At 41.8% G+C, this 18,886-nt stretch overlaps 1 protein-coding gene across 3 annotated transcripts in view; it reads right to left on the bottom strand.

Moving 5' to 3' along the window:
* Positions 1 to 18,886, bottom strand: part of LOC140311331 (neural cell adhesion molecule 2-like) — a 281,107-nt gene that overhangs the window by 53,155 nt on the left and 209,066 nt on the right. For all 3 annotated transcript variants that reach the window (XM_072388877.1, XM_072388747.1, XM_072388807.1), the window contains exons 4-6: positions 17,231 to 17,374; positions 14,851 to 14,988; positions 1,541 to 1,658 (exon numbers count right to left, since the gene is read on the bottom strand). In XM_072388877.1, coding sequence (XP_072244978.1) covers positions 1,541 to 1,658; positions 14,851 to 14,988; positions 17,231 to 17,374 — 400 coding nt within the window. The remainder of the gene's footprint in view (positions 1 to 1,540; positions 1,659 to 14,850; positions 14,989 to 17,230; positions 17,375 to 18,886) is intronic.

Genomic DNA, 18,886 nt, shown 5'->3' with positions numbered 1-18,886 from the left:
CTATGATCGACTTCTCTTTGAAACCGCCGCTCAGAAGCTTTAGTCCTCATTATGAGACAGTTTCACATGAAACGCTGGAGCGACGCCTTCACCTCACTGTAGTCAGTCAAACCACATGCAGAAGAGCGCAGTTTGCTTTTCTGACACATTCAGCATCATTCATGGGCTTTTTGTCTCGTAGGTCTACGATAAACTGCTGTGTAATGTTGACTGAAAGACTTGCCTTGTGGAAAAATAAAAATAAAAATGACTAATATTAAACAACCAGTTGGAAAGGAAATAGGGAGTTATTTTAAAAACATACAATAAGCTTCACACCAAAGCACATAAACAATAAATAAAAGAAAAAGCCTTCATCAGTGCTGAAAAAAAGACGTGGTCATCTATAGATATTTTATGGGTAAGTATGCCGTTTTTGAGGGTTTATATCCAAACTTTTTCAAATCACATATACCTACTGTTTGTTTTCAAAACACCGCTCAACTTTTTCAGCGTATTCTTGTCTTCGGTTCCTCCACGGCAGCCAGTGATTCCCATTCAGTTCAGTCCAGTGGAAGAAACAACTAGCAGAAACCTGGCTGAGGTAGTAACTGCCTTAAGAAATGTCTTATGGAACCAGTTTGCTTCTGTAGTTCACATTGTTTGCTGATAAAATCCAAAAAATACTCTAAAGTCCTTTAGAAAAAAAAACTGCTACGAGTAATTCAAATGTTTGACTGAGGTCTAAAAATCCTTAGGATTACTTAACAAGGAAAAGAAGTGCATAGCATCGTAGGAACATGAAGGATGACCTTCAATAGAATCCCAGTAAAGTGCCATCAACAGATGTTCGGGTGCAAAGAGCTTGTCACGAGTGCTCGATGAGTGGGTGCAAGCTAATTACTTCATGTGGAGCAATGGAGAGGATAGCAGGGTGTCAATTGCTCTTCAGGTGCACATTTTCATTCTTTTGCCATGTGCCATGTGCTATTATTGTGCTAATGATGAGGGTGATGTGTGGGGGCAGGTTTCAAATTCCTCATTTGGAGCTGTAAAAGGATACCTACTTGATCTCTAACCAAGACGCGCACATATATAAATAAAGGCTGAATACAGCTGTAATCATTGTGGGTAGTGGTAATGGTCCTTTCCTTGTGTAAAAAGCATTTAAAAATTGTTTTCAGACTTTGATGCTGAAGACTGAGCCAGCACAGAGCCCTCACTTCATCCAATACTTATGGGATAAACGTAGATGCCAATGCAAGCATGGTTATATCATCTGACATCAGTGTTGAATCTCAGTAATGCTCTTGTGGCTGAAAGCGAGCAAATCCCTCCAACCAGGCTCCAAAATCTTGTGGGAAGCCTTCTCAGAACAGTGGATGTTGCTATAGCAGCAGATTACAGCTCGTGTGCCGGTATCGTTTTGATGCGTCTACCCGTGGAGTGAATGGCGATCCCTCACCCTCTAGTTTTCAAAGCCTGGTGCTTTCCTGTCAAAAAATCCCTCTGAGTTGTACGTCAAGGATCAATAAAGGGAATTAAAAATGTAGACAGTTACCTGTGCCATGTGACCACAGGGTCAGGAGACCCAGAAGTGATGCAAGTAAAGGTGACTGATTCCTGGTAGTCGGCTGTGGCATTGAAGGACTGCTGGAACACTGACAGCACCGGTGGGACTGCGGACGCAGAAACAGAGCAAGAAATCAAACAAACTCTACTTAGACCTTGAAGCTCAATTAGATGGATAGACAAGGAATATATTCTGCAAGAAATGTTAGTTTTCCAACAGCTAGGCACAGCAGGGTAACACTGGCCTTGTGAGTGTCCTGTGAGTGCTTTGTGAATATGCTTCTTCTGTTGGTAATCCCCATGAGGATTTCACATAACACTTTGACCCAGCTTTAGTGAGAACACACAGGAGCTGAATACAGCGGTGGAAAACAATTACGCTATTGTCCGATGCTGAAATGCTCGGCTAAACCCATATGAACAATGGTGAGACAGAAAATGTGTTTCAGCATCAAAAACGAGGGCAAAAACGCTATTTTTTTCTATTAAATTCCAAATGCTTAAGTTCCAGCAGCGGCTGTCTTGTTAGGCCAGTTTCTGCACAGTTGCTTCTTTGGTGTTAAGGTTCGTGGCTAAAAGGGTATTTAAATCCAAACTGTGAAGCACAAATAAACACTTTCATGTCATCATTCCATTTAATCTACAGTCGTAAGGAAAATCTAACAGGATCTATTTGCATAAATGTAACTGCCGAATAATAAAAAGCTCTCAGTCAATGCAGTGGCTTTAGTCTTTTTCAGAGGAGTGTGAACTGGAATGCAGATTTTTCCCAGATCACCTGTTCATTCTTCACTTTTAAAGGACTGGAAACAAACGCGTCACACAACCGATATTTAATTGATCACCTTTTTTTCATCTTCAATGGCAGTCGTGAGTCTTCATCCATGAAGTCTTTTCTGAGATTAAAGGATTTGAATTCATCAATGTTTTATTGCTGTTTAAGCAGTCTGGTTTTTGTTATGGTGGCCAGATAGAAGCAATGGAAAAGTTCACTAAAAATCAACCCCAAAGGCAACATATACGGTGAAAACAGGATAGGTCCCAAAATGGAGCCTTGAGGAACACGTTACAGTTGAAAAGTATCCGCCCATGTCTAAGCACACAGCAGCTAAAGCCTCTGAAGTGCTGTTTAAGGAAGTTTGTTTATCATACACCGTCAGTCCATTGTTTGAGAATAGCCCCGAAGGTCTCGACTGGGTTAGACTTACCTTAACAGTGGAACATCTGAATTTATGAGAATAATCTGCAATATGAAGAGCACGGCCTTCTGCCTGCACTGCTCCTCCAGAAACTAGCAGTTGGTTTTCAGTTCATCTTCAGCCTCAAAACCCCCGACAAGCTCAACCTTAAAAACAGCAGCCTGCACCTTTACCCTCCCTGTACCCTGCTGGAGCCCCGAACTCTTCTGTTCCACAAACAAGATCCATCCAGACTCAATCTCATCACACCAGTCTACAAAAAAAAAAAATGTCTTCACTTACTTCTAAATTTTGAGTTAGTCTGTGGTGTTTTAAGTGTCTGACAGCATGAATTTGATTTACCCATCTTGCGATCGTTACATATTGTTGGGGGGCCCATTTTACCTAAAGCTGCCTCATAATTATGCACACTCTAATATGGGGCATCAATCAAAGTAAGCAGCTTGTTTCGTATTGTACATGCGCTGTACGAGCAAAGCGAAGCACAAGAAGGATGTCAGCACTTTGTTTTTCCAGTGCTTGCCTCTGCATCGCGGTGGAAACATACTGTAAAGGTCAGAACTGAACAAATAAATCTGACATGATTTTATTTTATGTTAAAAAACTAAAGACGGTGCATACTGTGCGCACAAACATCTGCCTGTAATTCCTATATCCTTAATTATGTTGTTTCCTTTAGCTATGCACCATTTTTATGCTTAACTGCGGTACATTTCTTCAGAAATTCAAACATGACACCATGTCCATATACTGTAAATAGAGCCCTTCTTGCTAATCTTTCCCAAACAGCAGTATGGATCAAAAGCAGAGGTCTTGATGACTTTATCAAGAGCACATGGTGAGCGTTGTCAGCGATGCGCAGTGTGTCCCTGTCATCCAATCAACCGAGGGCTGTCATTTTGTCATTCAGTAGAAGGAGAGCAAAGGAAGAGCAGATCCTGCCGTCTCTCTTTCATTCCCCCTCACACTGACGAGGGAATGACAGGTTGATGGCCCAAGTATGTTTATGAAGCATCTCAACCCATTTCTCAAGCCTGTATTTACTCTTTGCTTCTGCTCCCACGGCAGCTGCTCTGCCGCTGCCCTTCGTTGTCCAATCTCACGAAGTGATTAAGCATGTTTGGAGCAGCTTATTGGAGGCTCTGTAGTGTTTACTCTGGGCGACAAGTATGACACTCAAAAAAAGGTGAGAATCAAATAACCTGAACAGAGTCTGAGCCTGTGATGAAGCAGCAATTTGTGATCGTCTGGCAGATTATACAGTTACTGGAGGACTCCAAAATCACCCACAACTGTTGTGGGTAATGCGTGGTTTACAAGCTACAGTATGCGCCGTGAACCAGGTGTTTTTGTGGAATTCAACATCTGTCTCTACCAGCCCAGTCGAGTTCACATTTTTAGAAAACAACAGAAAGACATATGATAGTTATCACATGGTTGTCCTCTCAGCAGCATGCACAAGCTTCCTCGCCAAGACACGACAACGTGGGGACGTGCCATATTTGTCAACTCGCCCACCAGGCCCCACCTTCTGTATTTGCATAATGGGATCTGATTACACTGTGTGCAGATTCAGGATAATACAAAGGCGTATTTATGCCAGGTGTCGGTGCAAAAGCCTGTGTTCACATGTTATTAGCCAAATACTGCATCTTGGTCCACCAACCATTGCAAGCCATTAGAGTAAATTAGGTTTAAACTTGTAAAAAAATGTAATTACGTTTTATTTCTTCCACCATTAATAACTCGAGATGATGAGCTACTAAAATGACGCGAGTTTTGTTTACTAGCACAGATTTGCTGGTAATTAGATGGAAGAAATTAAACAAAAACAAACAAAAAATGTCTGAGTGGAAAGACGACGTAGCTCTCAGCTACAGGGGTCAGTTTAGCCACATGGGCTCAAGAGTGCCTCGGAAACCATTTTTGTTCAACGTCGCCTGCATTCAGAGATGTAAGCTGAAACTGTATCACACAAAGGGAAAGCCCATTTGTCAACTCAAGCTCATCTCACAGGGACAGAAATACAGTGGACATTTCATATCTGTTTCTGCAAAAGCCAGCATCTGTGATGGTATCAGTGCTTATGGGGGTATCATTAATGCAGAGATGGATATTGGAATCTGGGAGAGACATTTCTTACCATCAAGGTAACATATTTTCAACGAAGGAAAGTGTTTCTTTTTTCTTAGCAGGACAATGCCAGACCTCATTCTGCACGACTTCCAACAGAGTGTGTGTGCTTGACTGGCCTGCCTGCTATTAATAATGCATGGTCCATCATGTGGAGGAGAGTCAGATACTGATGACCAAAGACTGCTGAGCTTTTGAAATCTAGTATCCAGAACGAATAGACATGAATTCCTTTTTTGCACAACTTCAACTGTTCGTGTCCTCAGTTCCCAAACAACTTAAAAAAAAAAATCAAAAGTTCCCTGATCCCAACTTTTTCTCATTCATTCTCTAAATACAAAGAGGTTGGTCAGTGAACGTCCTGAATATAAAAACTATATGAGCTTCTGTCTGCTAAATAAAGACCAGAACTAATCAACATATTACAGATTTAAGTTTTTATTGCATTTCAGAAATTGTGGGTTTGTAATATGTCCATGTTACAACTGATTGTCAGCATGAAGATTAAGTGAAAAACCTCTGAGTTTCGTGTTAAACGTGTGTTATCGTAAATGGCAGCATTCACTGTGCTCCGATCAAACAGAACGGGTTCAAAACACCTTAAAATGATCCCGCTGTAGGGAAAAAAGCTGAACTGTTTAATATTCTGTAAGAGTAAACAATCCTATTTGGTGTGAGTGGTACTGAGAGGTAATTAATTGAATTAATCCTCGAAGTATTGTCTGGAGGACGCTTCAATCTAAGACACTGCTAGATATCAAACATGGCTAAAAGTTTCATTAAAGTGCTGTTTTGGATGAAGAAGTCATTTAAAGAAAACATTTTGCATACTTGGCACAATGAATGGGGAATTCCAATCAAAGCAAAGCCTCATCGTGGATACCTAATGAGACAACGCTGCGGCGTCTTCTTAAAAGATCAATTACACTAACGGCAGCGGTGTGTATTACTAGCGAAAGATAAAACTCTTCACGGTACATCTAAATTCCACGGTGTCTAATCTAAGCGCCGTCTCATGTTGTTTTTGTATCATTCATTTGGAGAGAAAAAAATAAATCTTTGCTTTTATAATCAACACACAACAGAAAACACAGGCCAGATATAGCGTGCGCACACACACACACACACACACACACACACACACACACACACACACACACACACACACACACACACACACACACACACACACACACACACACACACACACACACACACACACACGCATTCAGACACACCTCAAGGTGCAGGAAGCTTTACGGGGATAAAGATGGCCTCAGCAATAATCAGACACTACGAGTTCATTCCAATACTATTGACTCAGAGAGTATGAGAAGCAAGCATCTGCCTGACACGTTAACCATTGATTTCAACACCAGCAGATCTCCACTCTCCAGTGTCCCTCGACTCCGGTGCAACACACGCCCACATCAGTGAGCCTTGTTGAAACAGCCCCGTTAATGAGACACGCTGCCAAGCTGAGAGACTTCAAAAGAGCAAATCGGCAACAGGCTTTAAGAATCCAAAAAGAATCTGGCAGGCTTTATGAATTCTTCATGTATTAGTCATATCCTTAAAACTTCAGAACCTCTGTGGAGATCATGTGAGGTTTAAAGGCAACCCCAGAAACTCAAGCGTAGACTGCAAACACATTTTAAGGTGCAAACTTGGCTTTGACTGATTTAAAAAGCATCCATAAGGAGCTAAAGGACTTTTTTTTACGTTACCCACTAATGGGCTTCAATGAAGTGGGGATCGGCCGTGTTTAGAAGTCGTGAAATGCCATAACAGCATTACAGCTACTGGAAATTCAGCGAGTCACTGTTTTGAGAGCAGACCTTTGCTGGAGTGCTTACTGAGGATTTGTTTTGCCCCCTGGATTAGTACATGTGCTGGAATCACACCAGCCTTTATTTACAAGTGGGAACATAATGTAACAGAGAAGTGTATTTATATTCCCTTCCTGAACGCCCAGCGGCCGTGATTGATGTCACGGCAAAATAATTTGAGAAATCTTGAAGGACACAGCCGGTGGTTTTCACCGACAGCTGAACGAGGGAAAAATTGTGGGTCTGCTGTGTGAGTGAGGGAACCAACAATTAGGTGCATGTGTCGAGAAAAGATACGGGCAAATCGCAAAGCCCCCTTTTATTCTGCTTCTTGAAAAGGCAGAGACGTTTGATTAGAGAAAAGAAAAGAAGCTGAAGGACACAAAACTAAAACAATGGGAGATTTCCAACCCTTACCCCAACTGTAACCATGAACTCATAGTAAATTATCTAATAATTAGTTCAAAATACACTCTATTAAAACTGTAGCCCATCATGTTGACATGAGGTAAACACAAGCAACCTTTCTGAAAATGGCTGTTGCATTCGAAGTACACCTGAAATACAAATTCTAGTATTTTTAAAGTTTGCTGTCTTTTTCCTTCAGCTCTTACTTCCTCGTTAAGTACTTCCCCAGCATCAGGAAAACGCTCTGTGATGCAACTGTACAACGATTCGACCTGGAAGAAGTGTCCTTCACTGCTTGAGCACATGAAGGCAACATTGGAAGGTTGGTGGTAAAATGTTGCATGCATAAAACTCAGTTTTTAGCTGTAGCCTCTAAAAACGCTGAAACAAATCCCAGAGGAATAGACGGACTGAATCCCAGGCTTCAGTGAGTCGATGTTTAACCGTGGAATTATAACACAATCTTGTCTGGTTGCAACGTCACTTCGATTGTCCGTCTGAACGCAAACACACAAACAACCCCTGAAGGCCCAGGCAAAGCTTGTGTTTACGGATTTTTACGGATTCAGAGGTTAAGGTTGCTAATCTAACCCCTAAACCACAAAATGATAATAGCTGCATTCATCTCAAACAGTCGGAGGGTTCCTTTGAGGGTTTTGGCCCTGGGGAGATACCTTCAAGAGCGTTTTCTCAGTTTGACTTTAAATGGCAGATAGAAACTCTGAGGTGACACAGCGGCGGGAGGTAGACAAGTTCCCCCGTCACACATGAGCTCGATACACCCTGGGCTTTGATGCTCATGCATTTTTCACTCTTCTGTGTTTTGCTGACATTTATAGAGGTTAAAGTTAAGAACCTGCGGTGAAATGGGCAACATTAATTTATTTTTTTTTACAAAGATGGCGGTTTTAGTGTCGTGCTCATTTATTGGAACTGATCAAAATACCATATAGTTAAACATTGTAAAACTGGCCAGATTAGCTTGGCAGAAACATCTGAAGCTTGGCTACGTCAGGCAAGAAGATCCAAACACCAGCACCTCTAAAGCTCATAATGTCACTGGACTCGGACCACCAGTACAAATCTGGGACACAGTGATGCCAAACTCGTCCTTTCAATGATCTTACAAGTAAAGTTGGTGTAGAGCTAAATGTGTATTTGTTTTTAACATCTCATTTCATCAGATTCCACACTCTGGGATAAAAAGTGACCTCATGTTAAGAGAGGACGGAGTGGACCTCAGACTAACGTACAACTGTTGCACAGAGCGTGATTCAATTTGCAAATTACCGAGTTATGTCAGCATCCTGCCATATCAGATCCTTGTTTCTTTTCTTCTTTCTTTTTTTAAGTGTGTGAACAAGCAGTAGATCAAAAGCTTTTTTCGTGACTCATCTTTGGCTACTTTTGAGACCCCCCCCCCCCCCCCCCAACGAAATGTTCCATATTCTTCTCGACACCGAGCTATTTTGCCCTCAGGTTGATTAGCCATTCAGTGGGTGGCCCCTTTTTACTCGATACGCCATCATTCTCATCTACGGTCCGCTTTGATGATACACTGGAGACTGGGAGCTCCAGCAGTTCAGCGGAGCTTCATTCGCTGTATGCTTATGGGGAAATAAAAAAAAAACACTCTTTTATGAAGTGGCTCATGAATATTTATGACTTCACATGGGGTGAAAGTATACAGTAAGCTATTTCAACACTGCTTTCAGACAAAATGATGTTCTGCATGACTGGTTAAAGCATAAATAGTCACAACTGACACTGTCGCCCTACATCAAAAGAACAGCGTGGCTTATCAATGCCAGAAGCTGAACATAACTGCCCAAAACCCAACTCAGAAACAGAGATCAAATCGAACAGCAATCCAAAATTTGCCATACAGACGGCATCCAACCAGCCAACCAATAAGAAAACCAAATCAAGAATACAATATGCAATTTCAGGCCAAAAACTTTGGATCAAAAACCTTCGTTCGGCTGTTGTTGGACCCCCCCCCCAAAAAAAAAAGGATTCAAGAGGCTTACTCTCATAAATGTATAATAATCAATGAAATAATCAAAGCTATTCTTGAAGCCAATTTTCAAAATGACCCCTATTCTTCAATCAGCGACATACTTCATTTTTTCTTCAGTATGTTTGCTCTGAGCCAGGAAACTTTCTGTCGTCTTTTCCTTGACAGTGTCATCGAAGGAGAGTTTTCTGCTAACTGAGTCATTAAAATAAAGTTGGCTAAGTGCTCCAAGGTTGACCTGGGGCTTTTTAAACTCTTTCAGGCATGGAATACTTAGAACTGCCAGATTTATCTGCCTCTTACAGAGCTTTTTTCGACAGAGTGTCCCATTACATTCATGCAGCTCTTATTGATATGTTCCTCTGAGTTTGAAGTTTCCTAAGATCGACCCCCTAAAGGTTTGGGGGTTTGGGGAAATGTTGATTACAGATGAATTGATTGGGTGAGTTAGTGGGATGCATTGACCCCCACAAGTTAGATACCTTTTGTTCAGTCTTTTGTTTTGCTTTATTTCATGGATCATATGCCAAAAAAGTAAAACTGGACAATTTTGAGTCCATACGGTGAAATATGTTAGCATCTAAGAAAGAACAACTTTCTTGGAGTCTTTAAAACACAGTCCAGGCTGATTTTTGGTGGAAACCGTCTTGATTCAGCTCCCTCCCAGTTGGCTGCAACTGTTATACGGACAAGAATCAATGTCCAGTCCAATTCTTGCACAAAAGAGTGTTTTAAGTGCTCCATGTCACACCTCGGGAGAGCCGGAGACCAAAGATGCCCTGTAGCTACATCTGTTTGCTTCTTATCCCATTTTCTACCTCCTTCCTCTGGGGGTCTTCAGACAGAGAAAAACTGGGCATGTGGCTGTTTTTCCCCCTCCATCAGTTTGTTTGTCTTGCCTCACTCTGCTATATCCCACGGCACCACAACAGATAAGAGTGAACTGTCTGCAGCGGATTGATAAAACATACTAGTCTGTGGCATTCATTGACATACCTGAGCCTCCTAACAATCTATTCCATCTCCATTTGTTTGTGGCTCAGGGCCAGTGTTCTTCGACCAATCCAGGTTGTTGTCAATACAGTTTATTTTCTGGTAACCAGGGAGGGTCACTTTGGAAACTGCTACAGATCTTCTTGTTTCAGAGGCAGACAGCTCACATTTGTTTGTTTAAGTAAAGTCCCTTCCCGTCCATCACCTTCGTACCAAATCTGTACCACAGACTAAATAAAGTGTCCCTGAGCCATGGGACAGAGGCTCCAAATTTGCAGTAGATTGCTGTGGATATTTCAAGTGACCCAATGAGTCACATGCCAACACTTTTATTTAGCTTTGCTTTGTTTCACCAACTCTTCACCAAGTTTTGATGATTAATTACTGGTGCCAGACAGATTTCCTACAAAGGATTCAATTCACTTTTATTTTTCACTGAACATGAAAACCTAAATCAATCCTGATCAAAGCCGTGACAGTAAAACAATAAGATTTGTTGTGCTTCAGTAATCAATTGTCATTCGACAGCATCGCCTCTTACGGTCACTAATCGATGAGGAGCGAAAGGCTTTACGCCTCGCTTCCGCGTGCTTGTGTTTGTACAACCGGGTCTCACAGGAAAATGTCAAATCAGTCACGTAAGTATTTGATCTACTGATTTGTTTGCACAGACAGGACTTCTGTTGTTTTCTTGTGCTGCAGCACATGGAAATAGCCTTTGGCTTGATGGTCACACGTTTACAATTACATCAGATCTAAGAGGCAAAAAGTCGTCAGTCGGAGGGGTTCGAGGATGGTGCCACACACCTGACTGAGAGAGAGTCCGTACTAAGTGACCTTACTATAAAATGCCATTTTTGCATCTGTTTCGTCACTGTTTTACACATTACAAACTAACTGGTTAAGGCATTAATATAACATGGTTAGGGGTAAAGCATTAAAAAGTATTTTCTTATAATACAATTAGGTATTAACATTGAATTAATTGAAATGAAAATTAAATTTGCCCAAAGGGAAACTCTATAGACGGTTAGGTATTTAAAACAAGGTCATTAAGAGTAGGAAAACATCACGGCTTGCGGTGAAACTTCGACTCAAGGTCCCTCTGGTGAACATCAGTTTACAAGTTGTGCTGGAGGACACGAGGAAAAAAAAAGTTCCGATTTCGTCCTCAGCAGCACGAATGCGCAGTTGGTGACTTTTTATGTCAGATTGTGGCACTTTGCATGCGCTTCAACCCAGAGTGGAGTCCTTTGGGAATCTCTGAGACTCCTTTCCCCTCCAAGATTTGCCTCAATTATGACTAACCATCGACTAGCTTCAAATGAAAATTTTAGATTTAGCAAATAAAGTACGAGCACTGACACAAATAAAGCTGTGTAATGTACAGCTTTTGCTTACATCGAACACTAGGGGGCACAGTTAGTGAAGGAGACTAAATTAAGGAGCTAACACAGCTGTGTGGAAATAGGGTGTTAGCTTCACTTGATTATCTTAGTTTAGTGCTGAATTCCACATCTGAGTAAGAAAAACACTGTGAAGTGATGCATTTTAAACAAAACTGCGATCCTTTCCTAACCCTAACCGAGACGTTCTCATTTCTAAACTGAACCAGGCATTTGTGTTGCCTAAACCTAACAGAACAGTCTATACGTGCAACAGGAAAGTGCAAGTGCAAAGTGTGTGTTTTAACAATCCGACCATATTTGGTCCCCCAGGAATGAATGGTGAACGTCTCTTTTCTGCTTCATTCCTGTGCTTTTTAGTCATTTAGTTTTCCATTCGAGTACTTTGCTTTGTGAAATGTTGTGGTTATCATTCTCTTTCATTGCTTATACTTTGTGAAATGTGGCAGTTTTTGGTTTTCTTTTCGTCTGTCTTGTTTTCAGTATCTTATTTCCTATGAAATAAAGGTGAAAGGTTTTCAGTTTTTCACAACAAGCTACTCTAAGCAAACTGAAGAATCAAAAACTTTGCTCTATATTTTTCATTCGGACAAAGTGGTGCGACTGATGAGATTTTGTCAGCTTTGTGATAAATGTACTGCGCAGCATTAGAGTCTCTGTGAGAGTCAACAGAGGAAGTCTTCCTAAAGAAAAGTAAAGTCCATCACACGACTTGCTCTGGGTACGGCTCCCTCAGAGAGTGAGCTACCTATCAGGATGCCCAGAAAAGTGCTGCACAGTCTGTCCCATCTCAGCACCACATGGCAAGTGTTGCATCGCTGCAATAATAGGTTGTGCCTCATTGAGCAGGCTTATTGGATCTACCACACAAGTGAGGTAAGTGGTGTGCTAAATTGAACGCAATTCATACTTTTTGAGCAGAGGCCCACTCTGCTATTACATTAGGTGTGTGAGAATTACACAGGCACAGACAATATTGCAGCTGTTCGACCGTTACAAGACGCTTGTGGCCTCGGTGAAATTACATTTCAATCACTGCGGCAGTCTCAGGTCACTCAATGTAAATGAGGACAAATGAAAAAATTAAAATGACATCCTTTTTCTGATCAGAGTATCCGCAATTAATGAAGTTTTCAATCACACGAAAGACTAAAATGAATCGAAATGAAAAAATCCCCACGAATAGACGCTTTAAGAGAAAACCAGCCAGTAATGATGAATTTATCCGAGTCGGTGGAGTTGAATCCGTCAAAGCTGACAACTCTGTTGGAGCGTATGTTTGACATGAATTTCAAGCTTGGTTTGCGCACGTCAGTAGGTGTTGTTGACTTGACTGCAGATGATCGAAATGCTGTAAACGAGCCCTGAGATGTGTCAAGCTCAGGATGTGGTGGTCCAGTAACAGGCTCAATAAGACTTAAATCATCGTCAACAAACTGACAGCTTACAAGGTGCAGCTACTGTGCTCAGTTTTCAAATAGATCAGCATCAAAACGTTTGTTGAGAAAAGTAAAAGCTCCTTTCAAATGAACATTTGTGGTTCCACTTTAAGTGTCAAACCACTGACCTTACTGAACCAAAGCTTACAAATCTGTGTTCTACTGTGATCACTGGCTGCTCCTGAACAAGCCCCAATGACCCACTCTGCCTTTGACCTTGGGCACCTCCACATGTGTCAGAGTGAACGGAACGACTGGTGTTCGGTTTTGAAAACAGCAACAACACAACTTGTGCATGCAGAGGAAATTCCACCCCGATTGCATGTTAATGTTAACGCTGTGAGGAGCAGAACGCGTGTGCTCGGAATCTAAAATGGATGTTATTGTTGCTTTATGTGAATCTTGGCAGCAAAGACAAGCTGTGCATGAACAAAACCTTCCAACCATGCACCTATAGATTTATTATCCTGCGGATTCTTTTCGCCACTTTTCTAATTTACTCAGCAGGAGGGGAACACTCCATGAATTAAGAGACGGCATTGATACCATTGATGTTCAACTGGGATTATTGTTTCTTTGAAATGAAGGTATGACGTTCACAGATATTTTATCTTCGATAAAAGAAGGCGTTCCAACAGTTCAACATATGATTTTCTGATTTTTTTAAAAATATTGTTGTATTATTGTTTGCACCGTTGCCCATTTTCAATTTAGACAAACGTGAAAAATTTCATCATATTTTGCTTCCAAGGAGCCAGACTTTCTTATATTCTTTCCAAGTGCTCTTGAACACTTCTCCAGGCTTTCTGAAGTATTTTCTTTGGACTTTGGCTGCTTTTTCTCACATTTTCAGTCCAGTCCTTGCACGAATTGTCTGAGGAATAACTCAAGGAACTATTAGCCTGGAACTTGATATCTCAGGTGTGCAGTGCGTCTTTGAAAATTTGAGGAAACCAGAGAAACGGAGGAACAAAAGAAGAAGTCAAGCTTAAAAAAAACTATCTGCAGGAGATAAAACATTATCTGATAATTATGTCCTCAAGAAATAGATAAAAATACAGCAAAGACCTGATACAGGACCTTCAGTTGATCCATCTATGGTTCACTGAAGCCTCATCAGAAATGGTCTCCATGAAGGGTGGCTGTCAGGAAGCCATTCTTAAGGCAGGGAAACAGGAGAAAAGGCTGAGCTGTGCCAAATGACACGAGAAGTGTCTGAAAACCAGTGGCAACAGGTCTTATGGAGGGATGAATCCTCCCCAAAGCCCCAGTGGGAATCATCTTGACAGAAAATGGAACAAAAGGCAGCCAACATCCAGAGAAAAGCTTTGGGATTTCCTTAAAGAAGCCTGTAGAACTATTCCTGAAGAAATGACAAGAAAGCTTGTCTAAGAGGGTTCAGGCTGTGTTGGAGAATAAAGGTGCTCAGATCAAGTATTGATGTTCACGCACATTAGAACTGTATAAATTCTGTTTTTGCCTTATATACTGTGTACAACTCAGTATGCTGCCTGATGAATGGTGAAAATTAACTTCCATCCCCTCTTGTCTCCGTGTTCAGTGTGTGGCTGTTAGAGGTTGGGATCTCGCGGCACTTTACGATTCGATAACGCTTCAGAGCATAGCGAGCCTTTAACCGGAAATTAATTGGAGTCATTCCAGACATAAATTTTCATTACATTAACAGCTAGCATTATCCCAGTGTGCTTGTTTTATTGGAAAGCCGCAATGTGAACTCAGACTTCTGGATCAGACTTGTGGGTTTTTCAAAATCTCTTTTTTTGCCAAGTTTTCCAACTTTCAGGAGGAAGAAATCGAAACTGCACACGTGCATGCAGGACTTAAAGCTGCGGCTGTGATTTCACTGCGACTCACCGTTGACCACCACGGCTATGTCCACAAAATCGATTTCCCCACGGGCCTCCACACTGGCCTCACAGCGGTACACCCCCTCGTCAGCCTTGGTCACCTGATGGATCTGCAGGTTGTTGTTTGCCAACACTTGGAACCTGCCTTCACAGCATGGGCGGAGAGGAGGACAGACAGAAAGCAGAAGGCGGGGGGGGGGGGGGGGGGGGGGGAATGACAATAGAACAACAGTGTAAGACAGAGGGAGAGGCGAGATAAGAAAGTTAGGGAAAACAGCAGGAGAAAATTGCCATCTCCGCTCTTCAGCAGTTAGACTGTCAATCTTCAGTTCAGCACATTTGCCTGATAAAGTCCACAAAGATAAACACTCGCGCAATTACAGCTCCGCACTATTGTGGCCACTGTAAGATTGGCCCGGACTACTGAGGCTTCTATCTCATTTCTCTCCAGCAAAGATATTTATAACAAGGCATCGCAATTAGAGTGAAATGATTAAAGAAGAAAAAACCCGCCTCTGGATTTTTCATCACTACGCTGCCACTGAAGATTTGAATTTCAATTAAAAATGTGACAGATTCAAGGATTCAAGGGGTCACTCTTTCTAATCAGTGTTCTGATATTGGCCTTTTTTTCTCTCCTCCAAAAAGGAGGATGTGCAAGAAGCAGCGTAGATCAAGGAGGTGGGGAAGATGAAATAATGAGTCCTACGCACTGGTTCTCACGACTGCACCATCCTTCTTTAGGAAGAAAATTTAACTGAACGTAAATCTCTCCTCTGAGTGATCGTCTCCTACTATCTGTTCTCTCTTTGTAAATTAAGTCGACCATCCTTCTGCTATTGCACAGGATTACAGTAAAAAAAAAGGGTTGGATTTCCAGGGAGAGCTCTATGACATCATCCTTTGCTCAAAGGAAATGGAGGATGATCAACAACATGAGTTCTTGTAGGGAGAAATTGCAGTACAATATACAGACATCCATTTTTTAGTTGTTTTGTATTTTTCATGAGATGCAGGGTGCTGGTTTGCTTTTCGTCTCACGGGAAGCAGCGTGTTCGGTGTCACCATCCAGCTGCTCCATAATCCATCCTCTCAGAGGCTTGTTAACATGGTTTCTGTTCAAATTAGATGCCTCCTCCAGGGCCGATGGGGGTTTCTATTCATAGAATTTTACATCCTTGTCTTATTATGAATCCACACAAAAGAAGGAAAAAAGCATTTGCTTGAGAACTGTCATTTTGGCACATTAACAGGCCTTTTCAACGACAGAGACAGACGAATGCACACTGGGGGCTCGGGAGCATTTGTCACCCCAATAAGCAAAGGCGTTATTTACATTCAAAAAGTCATTCTCTGAGAATGTTTCCTTCCACAACCTTTTATCATCATGGGAAAAATCAGCACTGATTGATAAGTAGTACAAGTAGTGTTTTCTGTCCTGTTGCAGCAATGCTTTCCCTGCTATCCCACAATACAAAATCAATGCCGTCGAGTACTTTAAAAGCTTTCATCCGCGGCAACATCTTGGGTTCAATCTTGGTCTTTTGATGTTCAACGTTATAAGGGAGACAGGATCTGCCAGGGATGTATGCTCACACAGGAGCACCCCAAGCATCCTCTGCTTTATCATCCATTTTGTGGTAAATGGGACAATAATTTGCTGAATGAACAGCGTTGCATATTTTGAGACAAATCTATTTGCGAAATTATTTACTGAGGAAATAAATCAAGTGAAAAGTGAAGACATCCCGATGACTCTTCTTTTGTGGCTATAGATAGAACGCTGATTTAAGATACGTAGCAACGGCCTCGTATTTTCCCTCCATATAGATGCAGTTTATGGTCAAACCATTGGCCCAATCCACCGCAACGTGTAAAACGGTGGAGGTTTGCACACTCGCTGGAGATTACAGGGACGGCCAAAGGAGTGGATGGACCTTCAGCTGTCTTCAACATGAACAATGTTTATCTGGAGGTGAGGGGTTTGAGTAAAATAAGGCAGCGTGGAAAAAGAAGAAGAGTGACAATTCATAGCAAAGGCCCGACATGCTAAGCAGCTGAAATAAATAATGGCCTCTGCTTTTATTTGAGGAAATATAGTCGAGGCCATTTAGTTTTCTTTGTAATAAAAGTATTTAAAGAGAAAGATGAGCTACTAGGAAGTAGTTACAAGGAATGCAACGTGTTTGGCAGGCAGCTTAGTCATTCTGTACAGATATCATACTGAAATATTTCAGGGGTCGACTGAATGAGAAGGAAAATAACAGAGAATAACTATAATGTAACTATTCATCCACATAAAACTGAAACAAAACAAACAAGACGAAGAAACAGCAAGTGATATAATACGGATAATCAAAAAGAGAAAGCAGGAGAGCAGAACTTACTGTGGTGTTCTTCTGTGATCTCTCTGTCCTGGTAGTACCACACCACCACGGGCACCGGTGAACTAATGACATCACACACCACCTCTGCCGTCTCACCGTGGCGGAACTCTTGCGGCGACTGAACATCCCGGAATGTCAACCGCTCTGCGAGATCAAACAAGATGGAGATTTCCTGTAAGCATTCAGGCAACTCACTGCCGGTCTGAACATCAAAAGAAAAAAAAATGAAAGGAGATTGTTATGCCTTTTCTGTCCCGTTAAGCCTGACTGTTTTGAGACAGAACCCAAGGTAATGGGGGTTGGAAAAGTTTTTTTTTCTTTTTAAATACATCTCCTTTCAATTTTCTGTCTGGATTGCATCCTGAAGGAAAACGTTTGCTGGTCTCGTTGATAATACTGGCTTAAATATTGGGACGGCCAATTGGCTGTTTCATCGAGGTCTTGAAAATAAAACTAGGAGTAGCGCCTGCTGAAGAAATGACGTGTAAAAAACTGCGACTGATAATATAAACCGGTGGTCTAATCAGCTTATCAACCCCCTAATCTCTGATTCAGAAACATTTTTTCCCAGGTGTCTAATAGAATAGGCTTACTTGCTATTCTGTAAAAAAAAAAAATCATTAATTCTTTTTACTGTACAGAGCTGCAGGGCCTGTTATCACTTTAAATTAGAAACACTTCGCTTTCGCTCCCATCTCTTTAAGTCCCTCCTCCTAAAAGGTCAAGCCGGCTCCGATTGGTCAGCAGACAAAAACGGTGGAATGCTACTGATGAAACCAGCTACTATCCAGGCGTTATGCAAACACGTCACATGGTGATGAAGTCCTGGAATAATAATCGTGACTAGTTTCACATGCCTCACACTCCATCATTTGAACTCATTCAGAGCAGACGCTGCCTTTTCTAGAGTGGGCCTTAAAGAAAGGAGCTAAAATGGAGCACTGAATTCTACTAATTACTTGGAAATACAATTGGGGCTTTTTAAGATGTGAAGGTGTTAAGTAGTCTGTCAAATGACCAACTAAAAGTCCAATAATGTCGTTTACTGGACGATTCCGCTAACAAGGCAAAAATGCAACGGCAGCACTGCTTCTGTCGAAATACCGATGAGTTCACACATGCAGGTGAAAGAAAAACAGTGCCATAGTATGAAAGGAATGGAATTTTTGGGCTTTACTCGGGAAAATCAAGCGAAAACTAAACTGCTCTTTGACTGTTTACGGGGACCCAGATAAGATGATTCTGATGAAACGGCAGAGGAGAAAGGAAAGTGGCTGTTTTAGTTGCTGCCAGTCATCACCATCGCATAAAACAAAAAAAGCAAATCAGTTCGTCTGCAGGCTTTCTGTGGCAGAAGTAGAGGAAAACACAGGGAGCCTTTGATTCCACCTGTCTTGGTGTTACGATGACTTCAGTCATAGCGTGGACCTGATGCCAGTTGAAAGCTGCGTCCTCCTGCTGAACAAACATTTGGTGTTTTGATGAAGGGCTTTTATGAGGACTCTGTTCTTGGACCGGCCCTTACAAACAAACAGCACGTGATCCCTTTTCCAACCCGATTCTTCGGATAGGCGCCTTTGATGTGCTGCAGAGCTGCCTCAGCTGCGGTTGCAACCACCTGCTATCACCTGCACGCTGCATCGTGAAGGCGTGCAT

This window comes from Leuresthes tenuis, unplaced genomic scaffold (genome assembly GCF_036924035.1).
Source record: "Leuresthes tenuis unplaced genomic scaffold, fLeuTen1.0.hap1 SCAF_1, whole genome shotgun sequence".
NCBI classification, from domain to species: Eukaryota; Metazoa; Chordata; class Actinopteri; order Atheriniformes; family Atherinopsidae; genus Leuresthes; species Leuresthes tenuis.
This window is presented reverse-complemented; position numbering and strand designations above follow the sequence as displayed.